Raw genomic sequence first — 25,391 nt, 5'->3', positions numbered from 1 at the left:
AATATAGCGAAATCCGCTGCTTTCTTTGTAGAATCCTCCAACTTGGAGGTTGGGGGAGAGCAGTTAGGAATATTGATGAGATCGAATAGTTTTTTGGGTCTATTTTTGGCTGAGTCAAGAAGGGTTTTGAAGTGCGATGCTTTCCCAAGGAAGATGTGCTTGTGGTACTTGGATCTTGCTGAACGAAGCGTGGCCAAATTATCTGTGGAGGGCACTTGCCTCCATTGTTTCTCCAGGAATCTTAGCTGCTTCCTTTCTTCATGGAGGGATTGGTTGAACCAAGGTGCTATGGGAGTGGGCCTTATCTTTTTGCTTTTGAGTGGAGCGACGTTATCGATTTCGGCTGCAAGGACTGTGAGGCATTGGGAGGTGAGTTTGTCAACATCTAGGTTCGGGTCTAGCCTTGGAAGTGATAACAAAGCTGATTCACAGAGGTAACCGACATCCATATTTTCCGCATCACGGAACCAGGAGGTAGCCCTCTTAGGTTGGCCAAGAGTTATGGAGTGTGATAGGTGAAGGGAGAATGGGATGAAGAGATGGTCGGACCAGTCTACATGAATAGGGGTAGTGATAGAGAGCATGCCTGCTTTAGAAATAACAAGGTCCAGGATTGAGCCCTTAGAGTGTGTTGATTCTGTGCAGTGTTGGATAAGATCATTTGCAGAGAGGAAGTTGGCCAGCGAGTTCGCCGAAGAGTCATGCAGTACGCCCCAGTGGAGATTGAAGTCACCCACGAAGGTCTGATTGTCACTTCACGAGTATTGGTCGCTGATGAAGTCAGTGAGTTCCTCCATAAACGAAGGGCCATTACCAGGCGGGCGGTAAATGACATGGAATCTGAGGGGTGAGCGGTGGTGCAATTGAAGCTCAAGAGAAAGGCATTCAAAGGTGTGGAAGGAGCTGATAGGAGAAGCCTTAAGTTGAAGGGAGTTTCTAAAGATGACTGCAACACCTCCCCCAATGTTGTCAGTTCTATCATTCCTAAGTATAGAATAGCCTGTGGGTAATAGGAGATCAAACATAGAGTGAGAGGTATCTTTGAACCAGGTCTCTGTGAGGAAGATCAAGTCAATATTGTGAAAGGTGATGGTATCGGAGATTTCAAGTTTGTGTTTTACTGCAGATCTGCAGTTGTGGAGCAGACCGCGCAGCTCTGTCAAGACCGTCTTGGTGACTGGGACACTTGGGCTCTGAAGGGTGATCGGGATATTGTACTTATGCAGGGGTGCTCGGGAGGGTTTAGGTGGATGCCTGGTTCTGACAGAGGAGATTGTCGGAATAGTGTAGATAGTAGGGTTACTAGGGGATGCAGGTTGACGAAGGGTGGCGTTCAAGGACTTTTGTGAGTTAACGAGGTTTGCGGACGACCGGTTGAGGTTGGCTGTATTGGGGTGAGTGGGCGAGATGCATCTCGTGGGAAGTTGGGAAGGAGTAGAGGTGCATGGAAAGGAGGAAATCTTGGAGCTTAAAAGTGAAATGGCAGCTACAAGCTGGGAGATGGAGGTGATAAGAGAGCCTAGCTTATTTTCCAGAGAGAGTAAGGCAGAGCACGGAAGGTTGGGTGGCTCGATGGAAACAGGAGGGGTTGGAATTGGTGGTGAAAGGCAGGGAGAGGTGGGGGGGGACAGGAGGTGAGTTGGGGTATGGGGTTCAAGAGTAGGGAGAGGTGGAGGTTGAGAGCGGGAGTTGGTGAATCGGAGGTGAAGGGAGAGTTGTCTTTGTTGGCATTGCAAGAGGGAGAGGAATTGAGGACATATTTAGGGGGAGATGGGTGCGGAACAATGCAGTAAGGTGGAAGGAGAGGGGAAGACTGTGTGGAGTCATGGGAATGTAGGAGGTTTGGGAGGAAAAGAGGCGAGGTGGTTGTAGAGGTCCTGTCAGCTAGGAGAGGTGGCTGTGAGGGAACGGGCATCTGGTAGAGTGAGGGGGTTTGAAAGAAAGGGAAGTTGAGGAAACAAAGTGGTTCTGCTGGGCCCGAGGGAGGGAAATGGAAAGGGTTACCAAGAGGGGAAAGGGGGTAGCACAGCATTGCTGGAGGAGTGGAAGGGAGGAGAGAGATGCAGTGGGTTTGTGGAGAAATCGGGGTGAATAACGAGGGGAGGCGGGGGTAGAAAAGAGGGGGAGAGGGAGGAATAAGGGGAGCGTAGGGAAAGTTAACTGGGGGAGAAGGTTCGAGGAGACGTGGACTAAAAAGGGGAGTGACAGGAAGGAATATGAGGGAGGAGGAGAGATTGGAGTACCGGGATGGTGCAGAATGGGCAAGGAGCGTATTAGCTACAGGTAAGGCTGAAGTGATGCGGGGGGGCATACTGTGAGGGGGAGGAATAGTAGAGGAGGTCAAGGGGGAGGGAAGAGGGCCGACCTGTGCTTCTCGAGAGTGCAGCCAATTGGAGTGTAGGGGGGTCAGGGGAGGAGAAAGGGAGTAATGGGTGGAGCTAGAAGGAGAGTCAGGGGAAAACCCGGTCGCAGAGGAGGGGAGTAGGGAGGGGAAGAGGTGGTCAAAGAGTGAGAGACAGGTGTCTTTTCCTTGGATCATGACAGTACCGTTGTTATAGAGTGAGATAGTGAGGTAGCCCTTGAAACACGGAGAGGGGGACATTTGTAGTTGTTTCCCATGAGGGATAGAGGAGGAGGAGGAGGAGGAGGAAGTGGCGTTAAGGGAATTGTATAAGCTGGTGGACCAAGAGGGGGTGTCGTGAGTGAAGAAAATTAAATCGTTTTTGAGCCTCCCAAAGCGACCATTGTAAAATTGATCAACAAAGAGGGAATCCGGGAAACGTTCAATAGTGTTATGCTTCAATCGTTTTATTGCAGCTTTAGTCTGGTTGGGAGGATAATTGATTTTGTAGCAAATAATTCCAGCCTTAACTCGAGTGGTGGCCATGTTGGGAAAGTGAGGCGGAGGAGGGTGGGGGGGGGGGGATATGAGAAGGGTGTTACTGGGAAAGCAGTGGTGAGGAGAAGTAAAAGGGCACACATATTCCAGACGTTGGGTGAAGATATCAGAACTAATGTGCCGTCCGGGAAGTGAGGTAGGTATTTGTTGGGCCCTTCATCTAGGAATACATGATGCCACCAGGCGCTAGATAATATTTACAAAGGAATTGTTTACGTATGATAGGACCAACTTGACCACTTTCAGAACCTTCACAAAGCAAATATAGTTGAAGTAGAACAGGATATAAACGAACACCCAGTGACCATTGGTAAACACTGTACTTAACGCCAGCCGATTAACAGAACCACATTCGGCACCAACCGCATTGTACGCCCATGATCTCAACAGACTACTATTGGACCCTAAGTTCATGAGAATCACTAACGTTAGGGGCAAAGAGCATAGGGTGGAGCAAAATCTGACTAGTAAAATCTAAATATGCACAACAACCTCGTCATCTTAAGACCACCTGTAGAGGTACTCAGAACCGTGTGCGGAAATCATATTACATGAAAAACATTTTCTAGAACCACATATACGCACAAGGGCCTGGTGCCCTACAAACCTCGCAGTCTCCCTGGCCAACTGGCCCTAAATCCATAGTGTCAATGGTGCTGCCAATGCAGCGGGAGACCTAACTCAATCAGAACTGTCCCCACGGATAAAGTTGCCTAAACGGTGCAGCTGGCACTACTTGCTGAGCAGCTGTAAAAGGCCTAAATGGTGCAGCTGGCACTACTTGCTGCGCAGCTGTAAAAGGCCTAAACGGTGCAGCTGGCACTACTTGCTGCGCAGCTGTAAAAGGCCTAAACGGTGCAGCTGGCACTACTTGCTGCGCAGCTGTAAAAGGCCTAAAAGGTGAAGCTGGCACTACTTGCTGCGCAGCTGTAAAAGGCCTAAACGGTGCAGCTGGCACTACTTGCTGCGCAGCTGTAAAAGGCCTAAACGGTGCAGCTGGCACTACTTGCTGCGCAGCTGTAAAAGGCCTAAACGGTGCAGCTGGCACTACTTGCTGCGCAGCTGTAAAAGGCCTAAACGGTGCAGCTGGCACTACTTGCTCCGCAGCTGTAACTTAAGTATTTCATGAGCGCCTCTTCCAATGGTTTACTAGGAAATGTAATTATAATCGCACTGTAAGTTGTACCATTTAACCCAAATTCCACAAACGTTGCAAAGAAAGACACCGAACTGTTGGAGAAAGTCAGGTGTGTTCCTTTGCTTGCTGGCTCGGTGCATTTGAGGGGTGAATACATTTACATTTGACCACTTTCGAAGATTTGCTTTTGAAGCAAGAAGCTGGGCTGGAGGGAGTGACATTTGGGAGACAAAAAACACAGTTTGAGGTGACCTTGAACCGCAATCTGAAAGGAAACGGAGAGGGATGGAAATACCCACTAGAAGGGGGGGGGCCTTGGGCAGTGGTGGGGCCCTGCCCCTTTTGGTGTTCCCCTTCTCTTGAGCTTTTATCCAGTATCGTTTTTCCTGAGTTTCGTTTTCTTCCTCTCGTGGTCGTGGCCGATTCCCGCTCAGCTTCGTGTTTCGTTTCTTCTTCTTCTTCTTCTTCTCCCTGTTGTCACTGGGGTGGGAGCGGTGCACTCCTGCAGCCTTCTCCGTTGTCGCACTGCCTTTGCGCTTTTGTCCCTTTTTGCATGCGTGCACCCCCGCTTGCTCTCTTGCCATGCTGCACACTCCAAACCCCCAACCGGTAGCCACAACCACTAGCCAGATGTCCTGCGCTCCTCCAGCCCTCCTGGTGAGTCTCTCCCCTGTCTCTCTTCTCAGCGGTATTTGGTGGGGCTGAACAGAGAAGCGCAGGGTCCGGGCTACGTGGGGGATGGGAGGGTGATGTGAGGGTAGGGGGACAGGGAGGGGCGGTGAGGTCTCTTACTGGAGGAACACCTGCGACACAGATCTGTGGCCCACTGTTTGCAAACCGAACGGAGGGGTGAGCTTCATCCTGCCATGGTCGATACATAGAGCATACTAGAGCTATGTAGGGGAAGGGTCCGTTATCAGCACTTTAATGCATTGCTAAACTAAAAAAACATTATGCACCAGAGGCCTGACGCTCGTTATTAGAGAACTGTAAAACAATGCAGGTAACAGTATTACAGAGCGGCTAAACGTTTTGGGCGCTCCATGTAGGCGCACAGTGGTAATATCAGTTCAGTCAGTGGTGCGCCCTCATCACCCCCCTACCTTTCTTGCCCTCGGTGGCCCGCAGCACCGCCAGGTACAAGTTGTCATCGGACACACAGCCTGCAGTGGCAGTCTGCATATTATTTGTATGGGGTCCCTTAGCGTGGCGTAAGCCATGCTACAGTCCTTAAGGACACTCTGTGGTAACCATGCCCTTGGTAGCAAGGGAACTATTTACTAGGGACTTGCAGGGGTGCCACAGTCTATGCCACTTGTATCACAATTGTATCTTTTACCTTTTTTATGAAAAGAGGAGTTGCACTGGGGCCTGGTTAGCAGGCTTCCAGTCGAAAACATCAGTCTTGGTGAGCAAAAAGTGGGGATGACCATGACAACAAGCATTGGCATAGCCAATAAGTCTCGCCTTTGGCACCTTATAAGTGTTTAGTTATCCTGCACAATATCCTTGGTGCAACAACATCAAGAGTTGCATGGTTAAACACTTATAAGGTCCCAATGGTGAGACCTATTGCCTATGCCAATGCTTGTTTTGATTGTATTAAAGTGGAGACCAATTTCTACTACAACAAGCTCCGCCCACCACATCTCACTGAGCATCCGCTTCTAGTCTGGCACTAACAGGGTACCATGAGGAGAGCCGGTGTTATCCAGTACTTGGGCTACAATTTGCTGAGGCCCTCCTTGTCCCCTCAGCATCACACAGCGCATTCTCGTCTACCAGAAACAGGGTACCCCGAGGAGAGCCGATGTCCCCTGCAGCTTCCAGGTCCCCACTCTCTGAGCACCACTGTGGCACGCACTAAGGTGGGCCATGGCCGCTGTGTTGTAGGGAGGTGATGGATTCTTTCCTGAAGCAAAAATGTGCCCCGTGCCCTTCAAGTATGCGAAAATAAAGTGCACTGACACTCATCCTGGTGCACAAAGGTCCATCACAGGGCTGAGGGCTGGTAAAACGAATCACCTGACCTCTGGGGTATAATGAGATGTGTTAAAAATATCTATAGTACGGAGCACGTCAGAGGTGCAGACTTTGAAACTAGCGAGCCCCGGTGTCGACTCAACATCCTGTGATTCTGGGCAGATCACTTAATCTCCTGTGCCTTAAAAAATATAAACAACATCACCTTGTTTCAATTAACTTGTGTAAAGGGCACCAATTCCTTGGGCCCAGTCCACGCTGTATAAAACCGCAGAAAAAAAAAGTCATTACGTCGGCTGGTTTTGTTTAATTTTCGTTTAGCCTTCTTTTCGCTAATGTGCTGTACAAGATAGTAGGTCAGTAGACTACTAGTTCATTTAGACACCTGTTAAATATTAATCAAATTATTTACAACAGCAAGGGAGAGCTTCTCCTCCATGACTGACAGCGGGGAAGTGATCAGAAGAAACACTTGAAAGAAAGAGTGCCCTTCCTGAAGAAAAATTACAACTTTATTTCTAATGCAAATGATGCGCTGGCCCACGCAGTAGCGTGCCGGTCGAATATAAAGCTCCCTTTCAGTCCAGCACAGCTCTCAAGTTTCACAGGTGTATGCACGACGAGCTCAGCAGTCCGGGTACAGCTCTTTAAATTTTACAATTCCGATTTTCTATATGACGTCCTAAAAAGAGGCATTTGTAGTGAGTCACCCGGGCCCCTAGGAGAGGCTCTAACTCGGAAGCTCACCAAGTCCATCTTCTGGCCAGAGGCTATAATATAAAGGGGGTGGACTGCACGTGGTTTTACCGCCCCTACCATACTCGTGTGTGCGATTTGTGGGACCGGGGTTTGGCCTAAGCAAGTAAACAAACAAGACACAAGGGCGCTCTATAACTGACTTTAAGTCCCAGAATGCAAAGAAGTACATCAGCACTGGAGCACTTAGTCATGCATCGATCTAGAAACATGAATGTATGTATACAAGAAGAAACCCATCTCTCGAGAGCACTTATAGAAAGGAGGGGCTATAGAAAGGTGAAAGCCCTAGTGCGGCCTTCTGCATCATCTCTTGATAAGTCATCAAAACAACTCTTCACAATGGCCCCCAAGAGCCCCTCTCTATTAATGAAAAATAAAATCGAATTCAACAAATGTCAGCATTACCTCAAAAGAGCTGTTCCTGGAACATCCATTTACCCACTGTAGGCTGGTGGGCTCTCACGGCTTTCCAAGCTGTCTTCTCCTCCTCTAGTAGGTCAAACATCCCCAAATTAAGGATATAAAAGAATAAAGGTCTGACCGTCCCAAAGAAAAATGTCAAATCCGCAGCAGATGGATAAACAAAGCGATCTCGAATTAACGTTGAAGCAGGGGCTCCGCTTGAAAGGGGCGCAGCCGGCTCAGGAGAGGATTGCCCATCTGAGCAGCAGCAGACAGCCACCCTAACAAGCCCACGAGTGGTGCGCGCGCGCCACAGCGAGCATTCTGTTTTCAATTATTGCGCCCATAATTGGCACGATAATTGAAAACGGATGTTGCCTGTGCGTGTAACCACAAGCAATAGGCCGTGGGCGGAGCAAAGGCGGGACATGCACCCGCCTTTGCCCAATTGCGTGCTGTCTTTCTTAGAAAGATGCACGCAAAGCCCAATAGCCTGTAACGAAAGCTGACCACACGCACAAGTGTCTGGTGAGCTTTCTGAAGCCCCTTACATAAAGTCAAGCAGCGCATGTGCGCTGCACTAGGCTTGACCTAAAAAGGGGCAATTTTCCACAGCAGTTACCACAGTGTTGTTGGATTCTATGCAGGTTATAGGTAAGCATTCAGAACGCATCACACACATATTCATACCTCTTTATTTAATGCTACAGAATCAATTAATTTGCAAACAATTTTCTCTTGAGACAAGACCTTCTATCCCCCCTTAATCCCTTCGCAGCGGGGGTAATTCCCCCGCTGTGCTGGGGGTGAGAGGGGGGGGCGCGCACAGAGCCCCGTGCTCATGACGAGCTCAGCTCGTCATGAGGCACGGTGCTCGTGTGCTCATGACGAGCTGAGCTCGTCATGACCACACTCGTTTCCGTGGAACGTTCAGCACAGCAGGGGAATTATTCCCGCGTGTGAGCGTTCCACGACTCATGACGAACTCAGCTCGTCATGAGCACCTGAGCACCGTGCCTCATGACGAGCTCAGCTCGTCATGAGCACTTAAGGTGTTAAGGTTCCCTTTTGTTATATTTTTGTGTTTACATAGGACATGAACCAGGCAAGGGGATTAGTGCACTTAAGTTCGAGAGTGATCAATATTAACATAGATTGGTAAAATTAATTTTAACCTTCAGTAATCAATGTTTAAGTAAGCACATAATGTGGAATTATGTTGTGTGAAGCTTTTTTGATTCCACGTGTTATATACATGTAACAGAAAACGGCATTGTCTCAACATTTTTTAACCGCTTCCGCGCTACCGCGAATTCCCGCCGTGTGCTGAAATTTTAAAAATGGCTTGATCGTGACAAAGCCAGCTCGTCATCCGCGCAGCGCAGGTAACGCTGATGACGAGCTGGCTTTGTCATCAGCGCAGAAGGGGTTAACTAAAAAAAAAGTGGTAATTTTCATGGGGTGTAGGCTTGCTTCTTTAAAAAATGCACGAGCCGTTCTTCTGTGCTTTTTCATTGATGTCAATTGAAGTCTGCTGGAAAAAGGGGCACACGTATAAAAGACTTCTGAAATGCAGCACTGGTTGACCCCCCGATTTTGCATGACTGTTTTAGGTACTTTGTGTTTACCAGCCCAAAAAAGAATACAGCATACGTTCTTCTCTCAATTAAGTGACTCCATGTGATACAGGGAACGGTTTAATGTATCTTTTTTGTCCTTTTCTCCAGCACAAAACACATCTTCAGCTGCACTTCAGTGGGATGCTATGACTTTCTTCTTTGAGTGTGTCCTTCATCAAATCACCCTCGTCATGAAGAAGGAGGTATGGGTTCTACCTTAAAAACAGAAAAGTAATAATTATTCTGTCGAAGTAATTGGCTATTATGTAATGGCAGCGCAGATGTGTTCTCTAGGAGACTCACAGATTCATAATACTTGCGTGCTAAACATGTTCATGCTGTGAGTCTGAGTACAAGCCATTTAGGCAATCGGTAGTTATTCTTAAAATCTGTCAAGGACATAGAACCGCTTTGGGCACCACTGGTTGAAACTAAACTCCACATAAAAACTATCACTTGGAACTATTACGCTAAGTTCTCTGAAAGCAATTTTAATTTAGAGTTGACATGTTACCATTTTAGCAGTTTGCTCTAATTCGTTTTTGTGCTGGTGAAAATTGGGATAATATTCATTTTAAGTTTAAATATGTTAGACGTTCTTTGTCAGATTGAATCATGTGCTAGCCTATGAACAATGGTATGCAGTGGGACCTGTGATACTATGATATTAAAGTACTGGGCACAGACTGTTGACCAAAGCCATTCTCTGTGTCCACTGTGAATAATCACACTGAGGGAGCGCGCAGTAGAAAAAACATTACTAGATCCGAGAATAATTACTGGAAAACATGGTTAGTGGGTCTTTCCTGTTCTCTTCCAGGGGATCCTCATCAAAGTCATAAGCATTAGAATATTCCCGCCCATGCGCGGGACCCCGGAAACACTACATTATATGTGCCTCACATATATATACATATATACATATATATATATATATATATATATATATATATATATATATATATATATATATATATATATACACATGCAATAGCAGCCACATCAGAGCTGAAATATGATGTGAAGAATTTCCACCATACATGAATAATATGCATTAGAAACATGAGAAACAACGCCAAAGATTGTTTAGAAACTGTTTTAATGCTTAGGCAGCAGTAGAAATTCTTATAACTCACTGAAAGCATAGAAAGCTCCCAGGCTGCATTGCAAACACACAGTCTAAAAAGACTGAAAAGCTAACCTGTAGCTGTATGTAATACAAAAAACTGACACCGTGCCTTTAAGGCACCCATGACCCCCGGTATCCCATCATGCCTCAGGGGTGACAGTTAGGTCAGTTGTTCTTTCCGGCTCCTTCAGGAAGGATCCTGGTAACACAGCTCCAGTAATTTCTGTTTTCTGACAGAAAATTACTTCATTTTGAACAACGTTTTCTACTTACTTTGACATCTTACATCTAGTCAAGTAAGAAACTGTCTTAAGTCAGTTTAGTGAGCATTTTCAGCTGAGAATGCCTTCACTTTTTGACAAATGTCCTTCTTGTGGCAACAAGAAAGCAAAATCAGACAACCACGACGTTTGTATCCTGTGTCTGCCTGAAGAACATGATCCAGGCACCTGTCCTCACTGTGAGCACCTGTCAGGAAGAAATCTCAAAGACAGGGAGAGAATTCGCATCTATGGCCTTGCTCACAGGTCATCCAGAGGAAGGTCTCCGGTGAAGAAGGGTTCCAAGAAGGCTAGAACATCTTCAAAAGAGAAGTCTTCACACCCTTCAGCTTCAGAGTCAGGCTTTGTGCTGAGGAAAGAGCCACCGATGGGTCATTTGTCTTCAAAACTACCGTCGACGGCGGGCATGCCGTTGAAAAGAAGAACAGGTACGTCGACGATGCCGAAGGATCCAGCTCCGTCGTCGAAATCCCCTCCGCCGCCGTCAACCGGGCGACGATCGGCAGCAAGAGAAATGTGACTTCGCCGCCGTCAACCGGGCGACAGTAGGTGTCGAGATCCAAGGCCCATCCGCCGTCGTCAATCCGGCGACTATCGGCGCCGTGGGAGGTCACTCCTCCGCCGTCGTCATCCAGGCGACGACCGGCGTCGAAATGTGACTCCTCCGCCGTGGTCTAAGAAACGACGTTCGGCGTCGAGGACCAAGACCACTCCGCTGTCGACAGAAAAACGTCGATCGGCGTCGAGGACGCAGTCTCCGTCGACGTTTCGTCGACGCTCGGCGTCGAGGGTGACCAATACCCCTCCGCCGTCGTCGCACAGACATTCGACGTTGAGAGAGAGGGCTCCGTCGACGGCTGGTCATCGCCGTTCGACGTTGAGAGAGAGGGCTCCGTCGCCGGCTGGTCATCGCCATTCGACGTCGAGAGAGAGGGCTCCGTCGACGGCTGGTCATCGCCACTCGACGTCGAGAGACCATAGATCCTTGCATCGATCGCCGTCGAGTCATTCGAGGTCGAGATTGTTGGACCCGCCGACTCCCCAGAGGCATTCGGCGTCGAGAGAAAAACGTACGACGCCAGAGCGCCCGACGTCGAGACATACAGAAAGGACTCGATCGTCGTCAAGAAACTCTGTGATCATGGTTACGGAGTCAGCTTCTCGTCATTCTACTTCAGTCTTCTGGTTCCTCAACAACATCCTTAAGGTCCAGAAGTCCTGTCCTCAGGTCTCCTGTGCGTCAGCCAGATCCTTCGGCTGCGGAGGTCAGACTGTCACCCAGATGGTACAAGTCATTGAACCATTGGCGAGATTCAGGGGCTACCAAACGTATGCACGAGTATGTCAGTCCGCAACACAGATCTCCTCTCCAGAGACTGGTGGATGAAGTGGGCAGGCGTAGTCCTCCCAGGCGCCAAGCAGACAAATCACCTGTGAGAAGACCACCCAGATCTCGCTCTCCCAGAAAGGAAAATCCGGTTAGATCCCGATCTCCCAGAAGAGAAGATCCTGTCAGATCTCGTTCACCCAGAGGAGAAGATCCGGTCAGATCTCGCTCTCCTAGAAGGGAAGAGCATACAAGATCACGTGAGTGGAGGCACGGTGCTCACCGTAGACGTCGAAGAACTCGGTCTACTTCATCTACCTCTTCTACCAGGTCTTCCAAGAGGGATTACTCTCCCACACTGACGGATAGTCCTACTTCTAGATCCTCTCCAGTGGATGACATCAGCACTTATCTAGATGTCCTGCAAAGAGGAGCTCAGAAGCTGAACATTGAAATGTCTGTCCCCCAGGTTACTACAACAGTAATTTTTGAAACTTTGCACAAAAAGTCTATCTCTTGTCCACTGCTACCTTTAGTCCCGGGGATTATGGATCCTATCAAGGAAGTTTTCCTAACTCCAGCAGCCATCAGAGCGGTGCCGGCCCGCATACAGAAGAAATACAAACCAGCTTCTTCGGACCCAGTTTTTGTAAAATCTGACCCTTCAGCAGACTCTGTTATAGTGGCAGCGGCGAGGAAGACGCATGCAGTTGCTGCTTCCTCTTCAGTCCCACCAGATAAGGACAGCAAATCGCAGGACTCGTGGGGTCGCAAAGTTTGCAATTCAGCTGCCTCCACGCTGAAGGTCTCCAGTGCAGCCGCGCTGTTGGGCAGATACGATAGGGCCTTATGGGACTCCATGGAAAGGTTCAAGTCCAAACTGCCAAAGGAGGACCAGAAGGACTTCGAAGAAACAATGACGGAAGGATGTCTGGTGGCGAACCAGTTGATAAGCACAGCAGCGGACGGTGCAGTGCTTGCGGCACATTCCTACTCTCATGGGGTTTGTGCCAGGAGGTCAGCTTGGTTGAGTCTCACAGGGCTGAAGCCGGATGCTCAGCATCGCATCCATAATCTTCCTTCTTCGGGTTCCTCTCTCTTCGGAGAACATGCAGACGAAGAGATGACTCGTATGAAGACAGAGCTGGATACGGTAAAAGCGGTGGGTTTGGAGAAGAAAAAATAATTCAAACGCCGTTTTAAGACCAGCAGGGGGAGAGGGGCTCAACAGAGGGTTCAAACCCCTCAGTGGTCCCAAAATAAGAACCAGGGAAAACTCCAGTTTCGAGGCAAATCCAACAGGGGTAGAGGAGGTCACCAACAGATCTCTACCACAACGAGAGGAGGAAAGGCTTAAGCAGTAGCTTCCTCTGGCGCCGTTGCCCACTCCAGTGGGAGGAAGTGCTTCACAACACCTGGCAGAGTGGGTCAGCATCACAAAAGATCGGTGGGTGCTGAATATACTACGCAATGGATACATGCTACGTTTCCGTGCGTTTCCAAAGAACATTCCTCCAAAGAACTCCTGCTCTCACCAGCTAAGCTTGCTCCGAAGGGAGGTGAAAGTTCTGCTACAAAAAAGAGCCATAGAGGAAGTTCCTCACTCTCAAAGAGGAAAGGGAGTCTACTCCAGATATTTTCTTGTTCCCAAAAAAGATCAGGAGGACAAGTTCAGACCCATACTCGATCTGCGTCTCCTAAGCAAAGTCATTGTCAGAGAAAAGTTCCGCATGTTAGCTCTTCACCAAATATGCCCACATCTTCAAGCCGGAGATTGGATGTTTTCGGTGGATCTGCAAGATGCATACTTTCACATTCCAATTGCACTGCGGCATCGCAAGTACTTGAGGTTTGTCGTAGGAAGCAAACACTACCAGTACAAGGTGCTACCCTTCGGACTCAAGTCCGCACCACGAGTCTTCACCAAATACATGGCAGTGGTCGCGGCTTTTCTTCACAAAAAGGGACTCTTCATCTACCCATACCTGGACGACTGGCTCCTAAAGGGCCCTTCTCCGGTACAGGTAACACACGATCTGCAACTTTGCCTACACCAGTTGCACAAGCTCGGACTCCATGTAAATCTGGAGAAGTCAGTCCAACGGCCGACACAGTCCATCCACTTCCTAGGCTCCGTTCTGGACACAAAATTGGGAAAAGCGTTTCCTTCGGAGGAGAGACTTTTTTCCATGAGGCAGAAGTGTGGGATTCTGTTAGTCTCGGCTTCCAACAGTCCGGCAGGTAGCCTCCCTGCTGGGTTCCATGGCATCCTGCATTTTTCTCATTCCGAACGCCAGACTGAGAATGCGGCCTCTACAACAGGCTCTCGAAGACCAGTGGGATCAGGCGACAGGGCGTTGGGAAGATCGTATCACTCTTTCCCAAGCAGCGAAGGATACCATCAAATGGTGGACTCGGACGAGTAAGGTGCTGGTGGGAGTGCCTTTTCACCAACCACTACCAACCCAGTCTATAGTGACAGATGCCTCTTACAAGGCTGGGGAGCGCTCATGGGTCCCCTTCAGATTCAGGGTGGGTGGTCTGCGCAGGAGCAGACATACCGCATAAACATGCTGGAACTCAGAGTGGTGTTTCTAGCTCTCAAAGCTTTTCTTCCAGCGATCGAGTCCAACTCAGTCTTAGTTCAGACAGACAATACAACCACCATGTTCTATCTGAACAAACAAGGAGGCACACGGTCACGCCCTCTCTCCCGGGAGGCTCAAACCATCTGGCACTGGCTTCTCTCTCGAAACCTTTCTGTGGTGGCGGTGCACCTTCCAGGCGAGTTAAACATCAAAGCAGACGCACTCAGCAGGCACTTCGAAGATCAGCCAGACTGGGTGCTAAACAACGAAGTGGTAGAAGAGCTTTTTCGTTGTTGGGGTCGTCCAGCCATAGACTTGTTTGCGGACGAAGAAAACTCAAAATGCCATGCCTTCGCGTCCAGATTCCACCGGCCAGGGACGCAGGGGAATGCTCTCCTGATGGATTGGTCGGGAACGTTTGCTTGCTCGTTTCCTCCCCTAGCTCTGATTCCGAAGGTAGTTTCCAAGCTCCTCAGGTCGGACATGGAGATGATCTTAATAGCCCCGGATTGGCCACGGCAGTGGTGGTACCCGGACCTTCTGCATCTGTCTGTGTGTCTATAACAGACAACTTCCTCGCAGACCGGACCTGTTGAGCAAGATGAACGGGAGGATACTGCATCCCAACCTCTCATCACTGAACCTGACAGCATGGCACCTGAGGTCCTGCAATATGGACATCTGAATCTGCCTCCCGAATGTATGCGCATTTTAAAGGAGGCTAAGAGACCTTCCACGAGAGCGTCTTATGTGTTCAAGAGGAAAAGGTTCTACATATGGTGTAGGGATCATCACCTAGATCTGACTAAAGGGCAGGAGGAGGTAATCCTGCCATACCTCCTTTCCTAGGCAGCTTCTGGTTTGAAATATGCTTCCATTAGAGTGCATTTGTCAGCCATAGTAGCGTACAGGAAATCGCCTAATCAGATTTCTTTCTTTCAGGTTCCGGTGGTTAAGGACTTCCTCCAGGGGTTGAAAAAAGTGTATCCCCCTGTGCGAAATCCTTCTCCTCCTTGGCAATAGAACCTGGTTGTATCCAGGTTAATGTCCCCTCCTTTCGAGCCCATCCACAAGGCCTCTTTGCAACATCTCTCGTGGAAAGTGGCTTTTTTGGTGGCAATTACCTCAGCGCGCAGAGCAAGCGAGATACAAGCGCTCTGTGCGAAGGAACCATATACTGTTTTCCACCACAATAGAGAAGTCCTGAGGGCTCATCCATCTTTCTTGCCTAAGGTGGTTTCTGATTTTCATATAAATCAGTCCATTTCCCTCCCTTCGTTTTTTCCAAATCCTACGACCCCAGCCGAGCGGTCACTGCACTCCTTGGATCTTAAGAGAGTGCTCAAGTTCTATTTGGAAAAGACTAAAGGGATCAGGAAAACGGATCAGCTGTTTGTGAACTATGGTTCAATGAGACGGGCTTTCCAGCGGCCAAGAGGTCCATCTCCAGATGGATTGTCTCTTGCATTAAATTGGCCTATCAGCTTGCAGTCAAGCCTTTATTGGTATCACCCAAAGCGCATTCTACCAGAGGGAAAGCGGCCACAGTGGCTTTCTTGCATGACATTCCAATGTCAGAAATATGTATGAAATCAGTTCATACCTTTACGAGGCATTACTGTCTCGAATCTGATTCCAGGGCCGATACTCAAGTAGGGCAAGCCTCCTTGAGAAATCTGTTTGGGTAGCCTATAGCCTGCTCAGGCTTGTTGCTGAGATTACTGTCTTGTCATTCCTTTGCCCGCAGGGAAGAGGAGAGGCTCGCTATTCTATTCTAATTCTTATGACTATTGATGAGGATCCCCTGGAAGAGAAGGATTAGTTACTTACCTGTAATCCTAGTTCTCTTCCAGGGGTATCCTCATCAAAGTCATAAGCAACCCTCCCGCCTCCCCGGGCAAAGGATATTCTTTAATAAGGAGATATTGTTAACCTATTTTGTTACTTGGTTTTTTCAGTCTCCGAAAAGAACAACTGACCTAACTGTCACCCCTGAGGCATGATGGGATACCGGAGGTCATGGGTGCCTTAAAGGCACGGTGTCAGTTTTTTGTATACAGCTACAGGTTAGCTTTTCAGTCTTTTTAGACTGTGTTTGCAATGCAGCCTGGGAGCTTTCTATGCTTTCAGTGAGTTATAAGAATTTCTACTGCTGCCTAAGCATTAAAACAGTTTCTAATCAATATTTGGTGTTGTTTCTCATGTTTCTAATGCATATTATTCATGTATGGTGGAAATTCTTCACAGCATATTTCAGCTCTGATGTGATTTGGCTGCTATTGTATGTTTTATATATATATATATATATATATATATATATATATATATATATATATATATATATGTATATCTATATGTATATCTATATATATATATGTGGGGCACATATAATATAGTGTTTCAGGGGTCCCGCGCATGGGCGAGAATATTCTAATGCTTATGACTTTGATGAGGATACCCCTGGAAGAGAACTAGGATTACAGGTAAGTGACTAATCCTTATATACTAACATTACGTACGAAAATAAAAAAGCATAGAAAGTCACTGCTAAATTTGAGTTAAGGGGATGTTATTGAACCAAAAAACAACAAACTCTGGCCAGGTACGAATGGCTAGTACACCACACTCCTCCCCATTGCTTGGAAGTGGTGTGCCACCCTGCCCTGCTGTTTTTTCAGACCTGCCTAGTGTTCTCCATAAGTGGATCTAAATATGTGATTACACTGAAGTCTGCATGTTCAAAGGCAGAGCTCGGAGGAGTTCTCCCTCACTACTGCTCCTGGGCAAATGACCTCCTGCATTCGGGGGTGAGCAGCGGGCAGGGCAGTCTCATGGAGAAGCTAACCACATCTTGACATTTATAAATATGAAATTTGATGAGAGGGGTGCTCGGAGGATTCCCTCGTTCATTCGACATGCCGTTAGTAATCTATACTAGAAAAGCCTTCTAGGTGTGGGGGCTGGAGAACAGAATTTCCATCATTTGCGTTCATGCAAACCACATAAAGCTTCGGACAGACTACACATAGGGCAGGCTGAAGCAGTGTTATCAGCACATGAGCACTGCTGTTTACACATCAACTACAAAGGAGTTCCAGCCTAACAACGGTGAATAATTGAAGAATGTGAATCTGTGAAAGATAGCAAAACTGGAGAACTGTATTTACCAGTAATTAGCTCATTCCATACGGAGCTCATAATAAAATTACACATTTCAGAAATTCATAGGTAGAGTTTACATGAAGCAGTTTCTGTAGATTCCATGTTTTGTGTGTGTTTTGAGGTACATTGTCTTGGCTGGGCAGTCAGGAATAGCTATGACTGTTTCCACTAGCTATTTGAGAGGCCTAATTTACAACCTAAAGGTGAGACATATAGTAAAAGAGAGATGTATACAGATGGCAGGGAGCAGGAGTTGTATTTTACAGCCCCTCTTTATGGCGCGAGAGCAGGATTAGACATACGGGTTCTGAGTCGTGATCTAAAATGCATCAGAGGTTGTAAGCAGTGGATTTGCCTGGGCAGGATGTTCCAGAGGTGGGGACGGAGAGACTCCAGCTGAGTATAAGGTGTGTGTACAAGTATATGGTATATTTTTTCTTCTCATAACATTTGGGTGCTGTGCCACCACTGAATTTGTTGGTGAGGATTTTAAATCTGATTATCATTCTGTGGGTGTCCGTGTAGGCGAACTGTTATTGCTTTTTGTTATTTCTGGCCAACAATTAATCTTTTAGTGACTTTTACTTTTCTGGTATAATATCAGCATCAAAAATACCATGATATTCAAATATTGTCATGTAAATATTGTGGTACTGCATATAGATGTAAACTACTAAAATATAGTTCTACTAAATATAGAGATTATATGTGTACATGTATTTGAAAGTACTTAAAATTATAATAACTTTAAACCAGCATTGGCACGGCCAAAAGTTCTCACCTATGAGAAACCTATTGGTTTTGTCAATGTCTTTTCACCATGTTGTACAGCAGTGTGGCTGCTTTGCAGCATGGCTAAAAGTTAGGAAAAAAAGTGCTATGATGCAGCCCGCACTGATCATGAAGGTAGTGATCCGTTTTCTCTTAGTGTCATATTATCTGCCTTAAAAAATTGTAAGGGTGAGGTGCAAAAACATGTTGACACAGACTGGGGTTAGGATTTCCACATGTTTTTATGCTAAAGAAATGTACTCACCGGACAATGTTGAAAAAGAATGCTGTTCCTACTGTCCACAAAGTAAGATCCATATACAGAGTACATCACAGTGGCTCAAACACGACGAGCAATAGACATAACACAACACCCCCTGGAGAGCAATTTCACTTTACAAAATGAAGCACATCAAATACTGTTTTCAGAATAAGGCTTGTTTTTTATATGCAATGCTCTCTAACAGAAAGGCTTTCCCAGATGTCAAATGAACTACATTCATGTCTGTCTGTCTGTCTGTCTGTCTCTTCAGAGCCACACAGCAAGGTCCCCCACCAGAGTATCCACGGCACAGAGGGATTCCACAGCACAACAAGTTTCTTTCAGATAATTTTCATTTCTTCTCTGACACCATGTGCAGAAAACAAAAGGACGGTTGACGTGTTTCGGCACATGCCTTCAACTGGACCATAGAGTCCCACCGTCTAAACTGTCTATTTAAAGTGATATAGTGCTAAGATCCCTTATTTTTTTCCATTAAAAAGTAGACTAGACTGTTAACCCACATTTAACTTTTTCTAGTGTGGCGTAAAATGGCAGCCATTTTCTTTCAATTTTGATTGTTACATTTTTAACTTTTTTTGTATATATATAATCAGACATTATTGGAGGTATTTTCAGTGAAGTACTATTTTCAAATTCAGAAGGAATATGACAATACTATGTATGCATGTGACATAAGATGTTATATCTAACATATCAAAAGACGTATCTTGGATCAATTTGGCTAAAGGAAGAGGAAAGGTAAGATTAAAAGAATTGTGAGCAGGGGAGTTTATACAAGAGGTGATATGAAAAGATGCGATATAAAGAGGTTATTTCAAAGGGATGCCAATAAGAGAGTGTGGCGACAGACAAGGGAGATATATGAGGGAGATATAGGCGGGGTCCACGCTTTCTAAGTAAAGTACTTTCTGTGTGTGATCCCGAAACTCTTATTTTTGCATCTATTCAAGGACAGATCAAGAATAGATTAAATGTAAAATTTAAGTTAAAGACAGACTAAAAACTAGAATATAACCAACAATTACTAGAACCACAGGGTAAAGTGAATTGTCCCCAAGTGAATACATTTTTCCAAGTTAACATTATTATATGGAGAAGCAAGGTTGTAGGAAGGTGGATATCTGACTATGGTTACCCCCAACTTTTTGCCTGGTTTTTTGCCGGTTTGTGACTTAGTTGGCCTGGGATCCTGCTATTCAGGACCCCAGGCTTCCTGCTCTCTCTGTTAAAATGGACTCCATGTACCCTAGGTACATATCTAATTGGATACTGAGTCACCTTATCAGTCCCTGTACAGTATACCTTAGGTATCCAGGGCAACGGTGTACCCAGGGCCTACCAGGGGCTGAAGCATGTGTTATGCCACCCCTGGCTGGCCATCCAAAACTGACACAACTGGCTGCACGACAGCCGGGGCAAGGTGGTGTAATCACCCTTTGCTATAGATATAGTATACCTATATCTAACCCTAAAATGGACACATATATTCCTATCAGTCACTCCTATGGAAGGCCTTATCAATCCTGAAGGCAGAGTGCTTGGAATTATGTGAGATGGTGCTCTGGCATGAGCTGAGTCCATTTGCATCTTGCGGAACCAAGTCCTAATAGCTGTTCCAGGATAACGCTATACCATATACTCTTAAGTGCATTATCAACCTCGCGGTTAAATGCTAACTCTGGTATAACATTATCAAAACATGTCGAGAAAGGTGTCATACGAATTGGAATACTACCCCCTCGCCAATTCTGGCGACGGGGGTAGCATTCCACCCTTCTAGAGGGACACGACATGTATGTAACTGTGAACACCGGTTAAAGTTAACTCGAGCCTCAGCATCACAAAATGGATGCTGCCACCACAGACACAAGTCTGACCTCCTGCTGCTGGGAGTCCTTCCAGCGAGGATGGCTTGGACAAAGGGTTTCCTGCCTTGGGAGGTGCTAGCACCACCCCAGACAGGATTTTGTGTATTGAGGTAGGGAGGCCTGAAAGGAATGAGACATGCCTGGGGCACACAAGGTGCCCTGTGCATACACCGGTTCAAACCAGTTGCTGGGGCATCCCAGCCCCAGCTCTGGCGGGAAACTGGACAAAGGATAGGGGGTGTAGCCACCCCCTTTCCTGGTCCCACCCAGGGGAGGGACCTAGTCAGTAGTGCAGCCCGCTTTAGGAGAATAAAGGTAGGAGCTGGTCCCATTCCAAATTAGATTATCCTGAACTATTCAACAAGAAGAAACTCTGGCCTTCGACGTACTGCTCCACAGAAGACTGAAGAATCTCCCTTGTGGACAAGGAGTGTCCACCCTGCAACTGCAGGCACCATCAAGCGTCCAGCGGCTTCACTTTGTCGTCTTCCCTCGAGGATCCAGACTTCAGAGCCCGACGAGACCCGGATTCCCAGACCTCTCCGACCTCAACCCACATCTGCAGCAAAGCTGAGACCCGTGGGTGCGACGAGACACGTGGGACCGGCCATCTTGAACGAACCTGCACTTCGCTTCCAGCACGACTCCCGAGGTAAACTCAACCAAGTGCTTTGGGGACTGAGAAGCCCCAGCCCCGAGCAGCCCCTGCACCGAAGATCAGCCCTCCAGCATCCACGAGATCTGCGTGGGGCCCTTCTGCTTGTTTGCTGCTTGACGCGTTGTCTGGTCACTTGCCGGATGGCTAGTGGCCTCCTAGACGATGAACCTTTGAACAGACCCCCCAGGATATAGCGGCATGGATAGGCAAATTTAGCGGCACAAAAATGAAAATTTAGCGGCACAAAAATGGAAATTTAGCGGCATTTAGCGGCATTTTATTTTGTGGTTTTTGCAACACCAAACACAGATATCTTACTGTTTGAGTTATTTGACAACATGGAGCTATGTACATTTTGTTTATTTACAATTCAGCCCATTTGTTTTAATTAAAAGGCATGTTAATCTTGGGCAAGTACGGTAAGTTCTTCCGAGCACTCCAAATCAAGACCAGTATTGTGCTGCTGGTTGTAGTGTACACAGAGCAGATACAGCACAGACAGCAGCAGTGCAAGCTTCCCTCACACACAGAGCAGATACAGCACAGACAGCAGCAGTGCAAGTTTCCCTCACACACAGAACAGATACAGCACAGACAGCAGCAGTGCAAGCTTCCCTCACACACAGAACAGATACAGCACAGACAGCAGCAGTGCAAGCTTCCCTCACACACAGAGCAGATACAGCACAGACAGCAGCAGTGCAAGCTTCCCTCACACACAGAGCAGATACAGCACAGACAGCAGCAGTGCAAGTTTCCCTCACACACAGAACAGATACAGCACAGACAGCAGCAGTGCAAGCTTCCCTCACACACAGAACAGATACAGCACAGACAGCAGCAGTGCAAGCTTCCCTCACACACAGAGCAGATACAGCACAGACAGCAGCAGTGCAAGCTTCCCTCACACACAGAGCAGATACAGCACAGACAGCAGCAGTGCAAGCTTCCCTCACACACAGAGCAGATACAGCACAGACAGCAGCAGTGCAAGCTTCCCTCACACACAGAGCAGATACAGCACAGACAGCAGCAGTGCAAGCTTCCCTCACACACAGAGCAGATATAGCACAGACAGCATCAGTGCAAGCATCCCTTGCATAACCGGTACAGCACAGGCAGCAGCAGGGTGCGCGCGCACACACACACACACACACACACACACACACACACACTCCCCCACCCCAACACCATCCCCTGCATAGAGAACAGTTACAACAAATAATGGAATGACATACATCACATTTTGTGATCGGGCCATGATGGTGTTCTTCTGGCAGTGTGCACAGAAGAGCTCAGCCAATAAAGATAAACTTTAAAAAATCCGCAAACATTTTCCCAGGTGCATACAAAATTTCCCACACGTAAAATTAGAGAAATATTCTTGGTATCTTTCCTAGCATGGCAGGGATTGCAAATGCTCAGAGCTTTCCCTGGCAAGAAAATCCCTTTGCAACCCTGATACCCACTGTGACTCATAGCGCGGACTTTACCCGAAGGTGTCAGAGCGCTTCACAAAAGGAACATAAATGGAACACAAATTGTGAGCAACCAAAAATACATGAGGTAGTAAAGGTAATAATGACAATTGTGAGCAAACTGAATACATGAGGTAGGAAAAATGTTGAGCCCCGGTCCTGCTGAGGAAGAGTCTTCGTGTCGTCGCTGCAGCTTCGTGCTCTCTCCTCCCCCTCTTGGTGTGGTGCTGGTCTTCTCCCTTCGCCCGGCCGCCGTCTTCTCCTTCTCTCGCCGCAAATGACTCGCCGCAAATGACGGAAACGGGGGCGACGGGCGGAAACGGCAAATTTCGCGGGCTTTAGGGTAAATATCGCGGCATTTGCGGAGATCGCGCGATTTCGCGATTTTTTTGCAAATCGCGAAATCGCGATAAGCTGGAGGGTCTGTTTGAATCTTCACTGCTGGTCTGGTTGCTCCAGACTGGCCCTTGCTCCCTTCCAAAAGAGGGGCACCCCGGACTCTCCTAGTCCGCACCAGACGCTTTCTTCACTCACCGCATGGGTTGCCTTTGCCAAGGCCTGCTGATGCCAATTCCGGATCCAACGCCGCCGACAGCGAGAGCCTGCGTGGGACAGCTCGTGCCTCCATCCTGGTCGTCGAAGACACCTCCTGGTCCACGTGGCTGCAGAGTCAAGCGTCCACTCTTCACCTGATCGTGACGTCGACATCTGGTTCCTTCCTGGTTCCACTCCAGTCACTGGCTAGTGACTGTGAACATTGTCCCCTCTGCTCTCAGGTCTCCTTCTTCACCAATCCACCCTTGGATTGCACCGGACATCTTCCTCCTGGTCGCCTGCAGCATCTTTTCTTTCAGGCTCCATTGACTTCAACGCGAGAACCCGACGCACTTTGACACCTGTGCACCCGCATACCGTGTGTGAGGTAACAAGAGCACTTCGGTGCCCAAGGGTAGTTTAACTGTCCTAGTGTCCAGTTCCACAGTCGTTTTAGTCCCATCTAGTCAGGATTGTCCGTACTCACCTTTAACTTGAACTGTACTGTCCATAGACGTTGTTACGCATCTCGCGTGTGAGTTCACACTCTGCACACGCGTTCCGTGGGCCTCCTATTACTTACCTGAAGTTAATATAGCGTGGTCCCACCGATCCTACAGCCTCTGGACAGCTCCATTCCTTCTATTGACTTTCACATTCCACTTACTTAGTATATGGTTTGTCGTGCCCCTAGGGCACCATTGTAATTTTGTACAACTTGTCGTATTTTTCGTAAGAGATTGTCATGGGCTTAGCCCTCTGACATCATAAAGAGTTCAGAGGTGTTGTTATTAATAAATAGACTGTTTATTTTCATAACAACCTGTGTGGTGTCCTTTTATCTGGTATTCAAGGGGTTATATTGTGGTAAAACATGCCAAAAGAGTTTAGCCTAAGACTGCTTTGTCCATGCTACCATTAGGATCGCTGATCTATAAGGTTGACTAACAACTAATCACCATAAGGGTTGTTTGGACTGATACAAGGTGATCACTAGAACTAGTGAGCATCATATATCAGGCCAACTTCTCACATTGGTGTGCAGCGGTTGGGATTTGAGCTTGCTGTTGTTTTTACCACATATAATCTTGAAATATCATTTGAAAGATCACATAAGGTACCTAGGTACATATAACAAGCTTAGAAATACTCTGAGTTCTACTGAACCAGCTGTTGTAGTAGAAAGGGCCTAGCACACCCTGACTACAACTCTTAGCAAGGATCAGTAGGAAAACCCATAGTGTAGGTAAGTGCATCACTTGCACCTCACTAGAAAGCATGTCTACCCATGGAGAGTCTTCAGAGACTCCCCTAGTGGTTAGTGACCCTCCACAGGTCCTTTCCAGATATGCAGCTCTCAGTTTCCAGGAGATGAGACAATTGTGTACCTCCAGGAAATTGAAACAGGGTTCTAACCCTACCACTCCTTTTCTGTTAGGTCTCTTAGAGACATATGATGCCAGAAGGGCTGCTAACACAGACCCCTCTAATCCAGATAGGAGCATGCCAGCCTTAGAAGGTACTCTTGGAGATCCAGACCTCCCTGAAAGAGAATGTAGAAGAGGAGGAGGAAGAAGAACCATGTGGGGATGAGCCAGACAATGGTCCTGAGCTAGTCAGCAGACTCACAAGGGCCAACTTAGACCTACATAGGGAAGGATCTGGGGGACCCCCAGTACTGACCCTGAGCAGGCCTAACCTTGGAGCTAGAAGAGATAGGTCTCATTCTAGGGACTCCAATAGACCTGTGCACTCTCATGCCTCGGCTCAGAGGAGAATGACTTCTCCCCAGAGGAGAATGACTTCCCCCTCAGAGGAGAGAGCATGAAGCAAGGATGAGACAGGCTAATCTGAGGATCCAGAGGGAAGAACTTGCCCTTGCCAAAGAGAAGCTTGCATTTGCTAGAGAGCACCAGTTGAGTGGGGTAGTCCCCACTGGTGGCAGCAATATCCCTAAGGATAAAGACAGGAGTTTTGATAATTGACACCTGAGTTAAGTAATGCCCCCCTATAAGACAGGGGATGATATCCACAAGTGGATGACTGCTTTGGAGAGAGCCTGCAAAGTACAGCAGGTACCCCAGAGTCAGTGGGCAGCTATATTGTGGCTCTCCTTTGAAGGTAAAGGTAGAGACAAGCTCCTCACTGTTAGAGATGAGGATGCAAATGATTATCAAGTCTTGAAAACTGCTCTGATTGATGGGTTTGGCTTAACCACTGAACAGTACAGGTTGATGTTCAGGGATACCCAGAAAACTCAGGCTCAAGATTGGACTGACTTAGTTGATTGTGCCACTAAGGCTCTGGAGGGCTGGCTACTGGGAAGTAAGGTTACTGATTACAAAGGATTGTATAATCTAATTATGAGAGAGCAAGTCTTAAATAATTGTCAGAACCAGTTATTACACCAGCACCTGGTAGACTCTGATCTGACCTCTCCACAAGAATTGGGTAAGAGGGCAGACAAATGGGTCAGAACCAGGATTAGGCCTTAGAACCAAGGTGGTGA

General features: G+C 47.4%; 1 protein-coding gene across 2 annotated transcripts in view; it reads left to right on the top strand.

The window, feature by feature from the left end:
• LOC144762250 (exportin-5-like) overlaps nucleotides 1-25,391 on the top strand; it is a 1,106,737-nt gene that overhangs the window by 469,575 nt on the left and 611,771 nt on the right. For both annotated transcript variants that reach the window (XM_078647393.1, XM_078647392.1), the window contains exon 13: nucleotides 8,909-9,003. In XM_078647393.1, the coding sequence (XP_078503519.1) occupies nucleotides 8,909-9,003 (95 nt within the window). The remainder of the gene's footprint in view (nucleotides 1-8,908; nucleotides 9,004-25,391) is intronic.

Source organism: Lissotriton helveticus, chromosome 6 (assembly GCF_964261635.1).
Source record: "Lissotriton helveticus chromosome 6, aLisHel1.1, whole genome shotgun sequence".
NCBI lineage: Eukaryota > Metazoa > Chordata > Amphibia > Caudata > Salamandridae > Lissotriton > Lissotriton helveticus.
The sequence above is the reverse complement of the archived record's forward strand: the minus strand, read 5'-3'. Positions and strand labels throughout refer to the sequence as shown.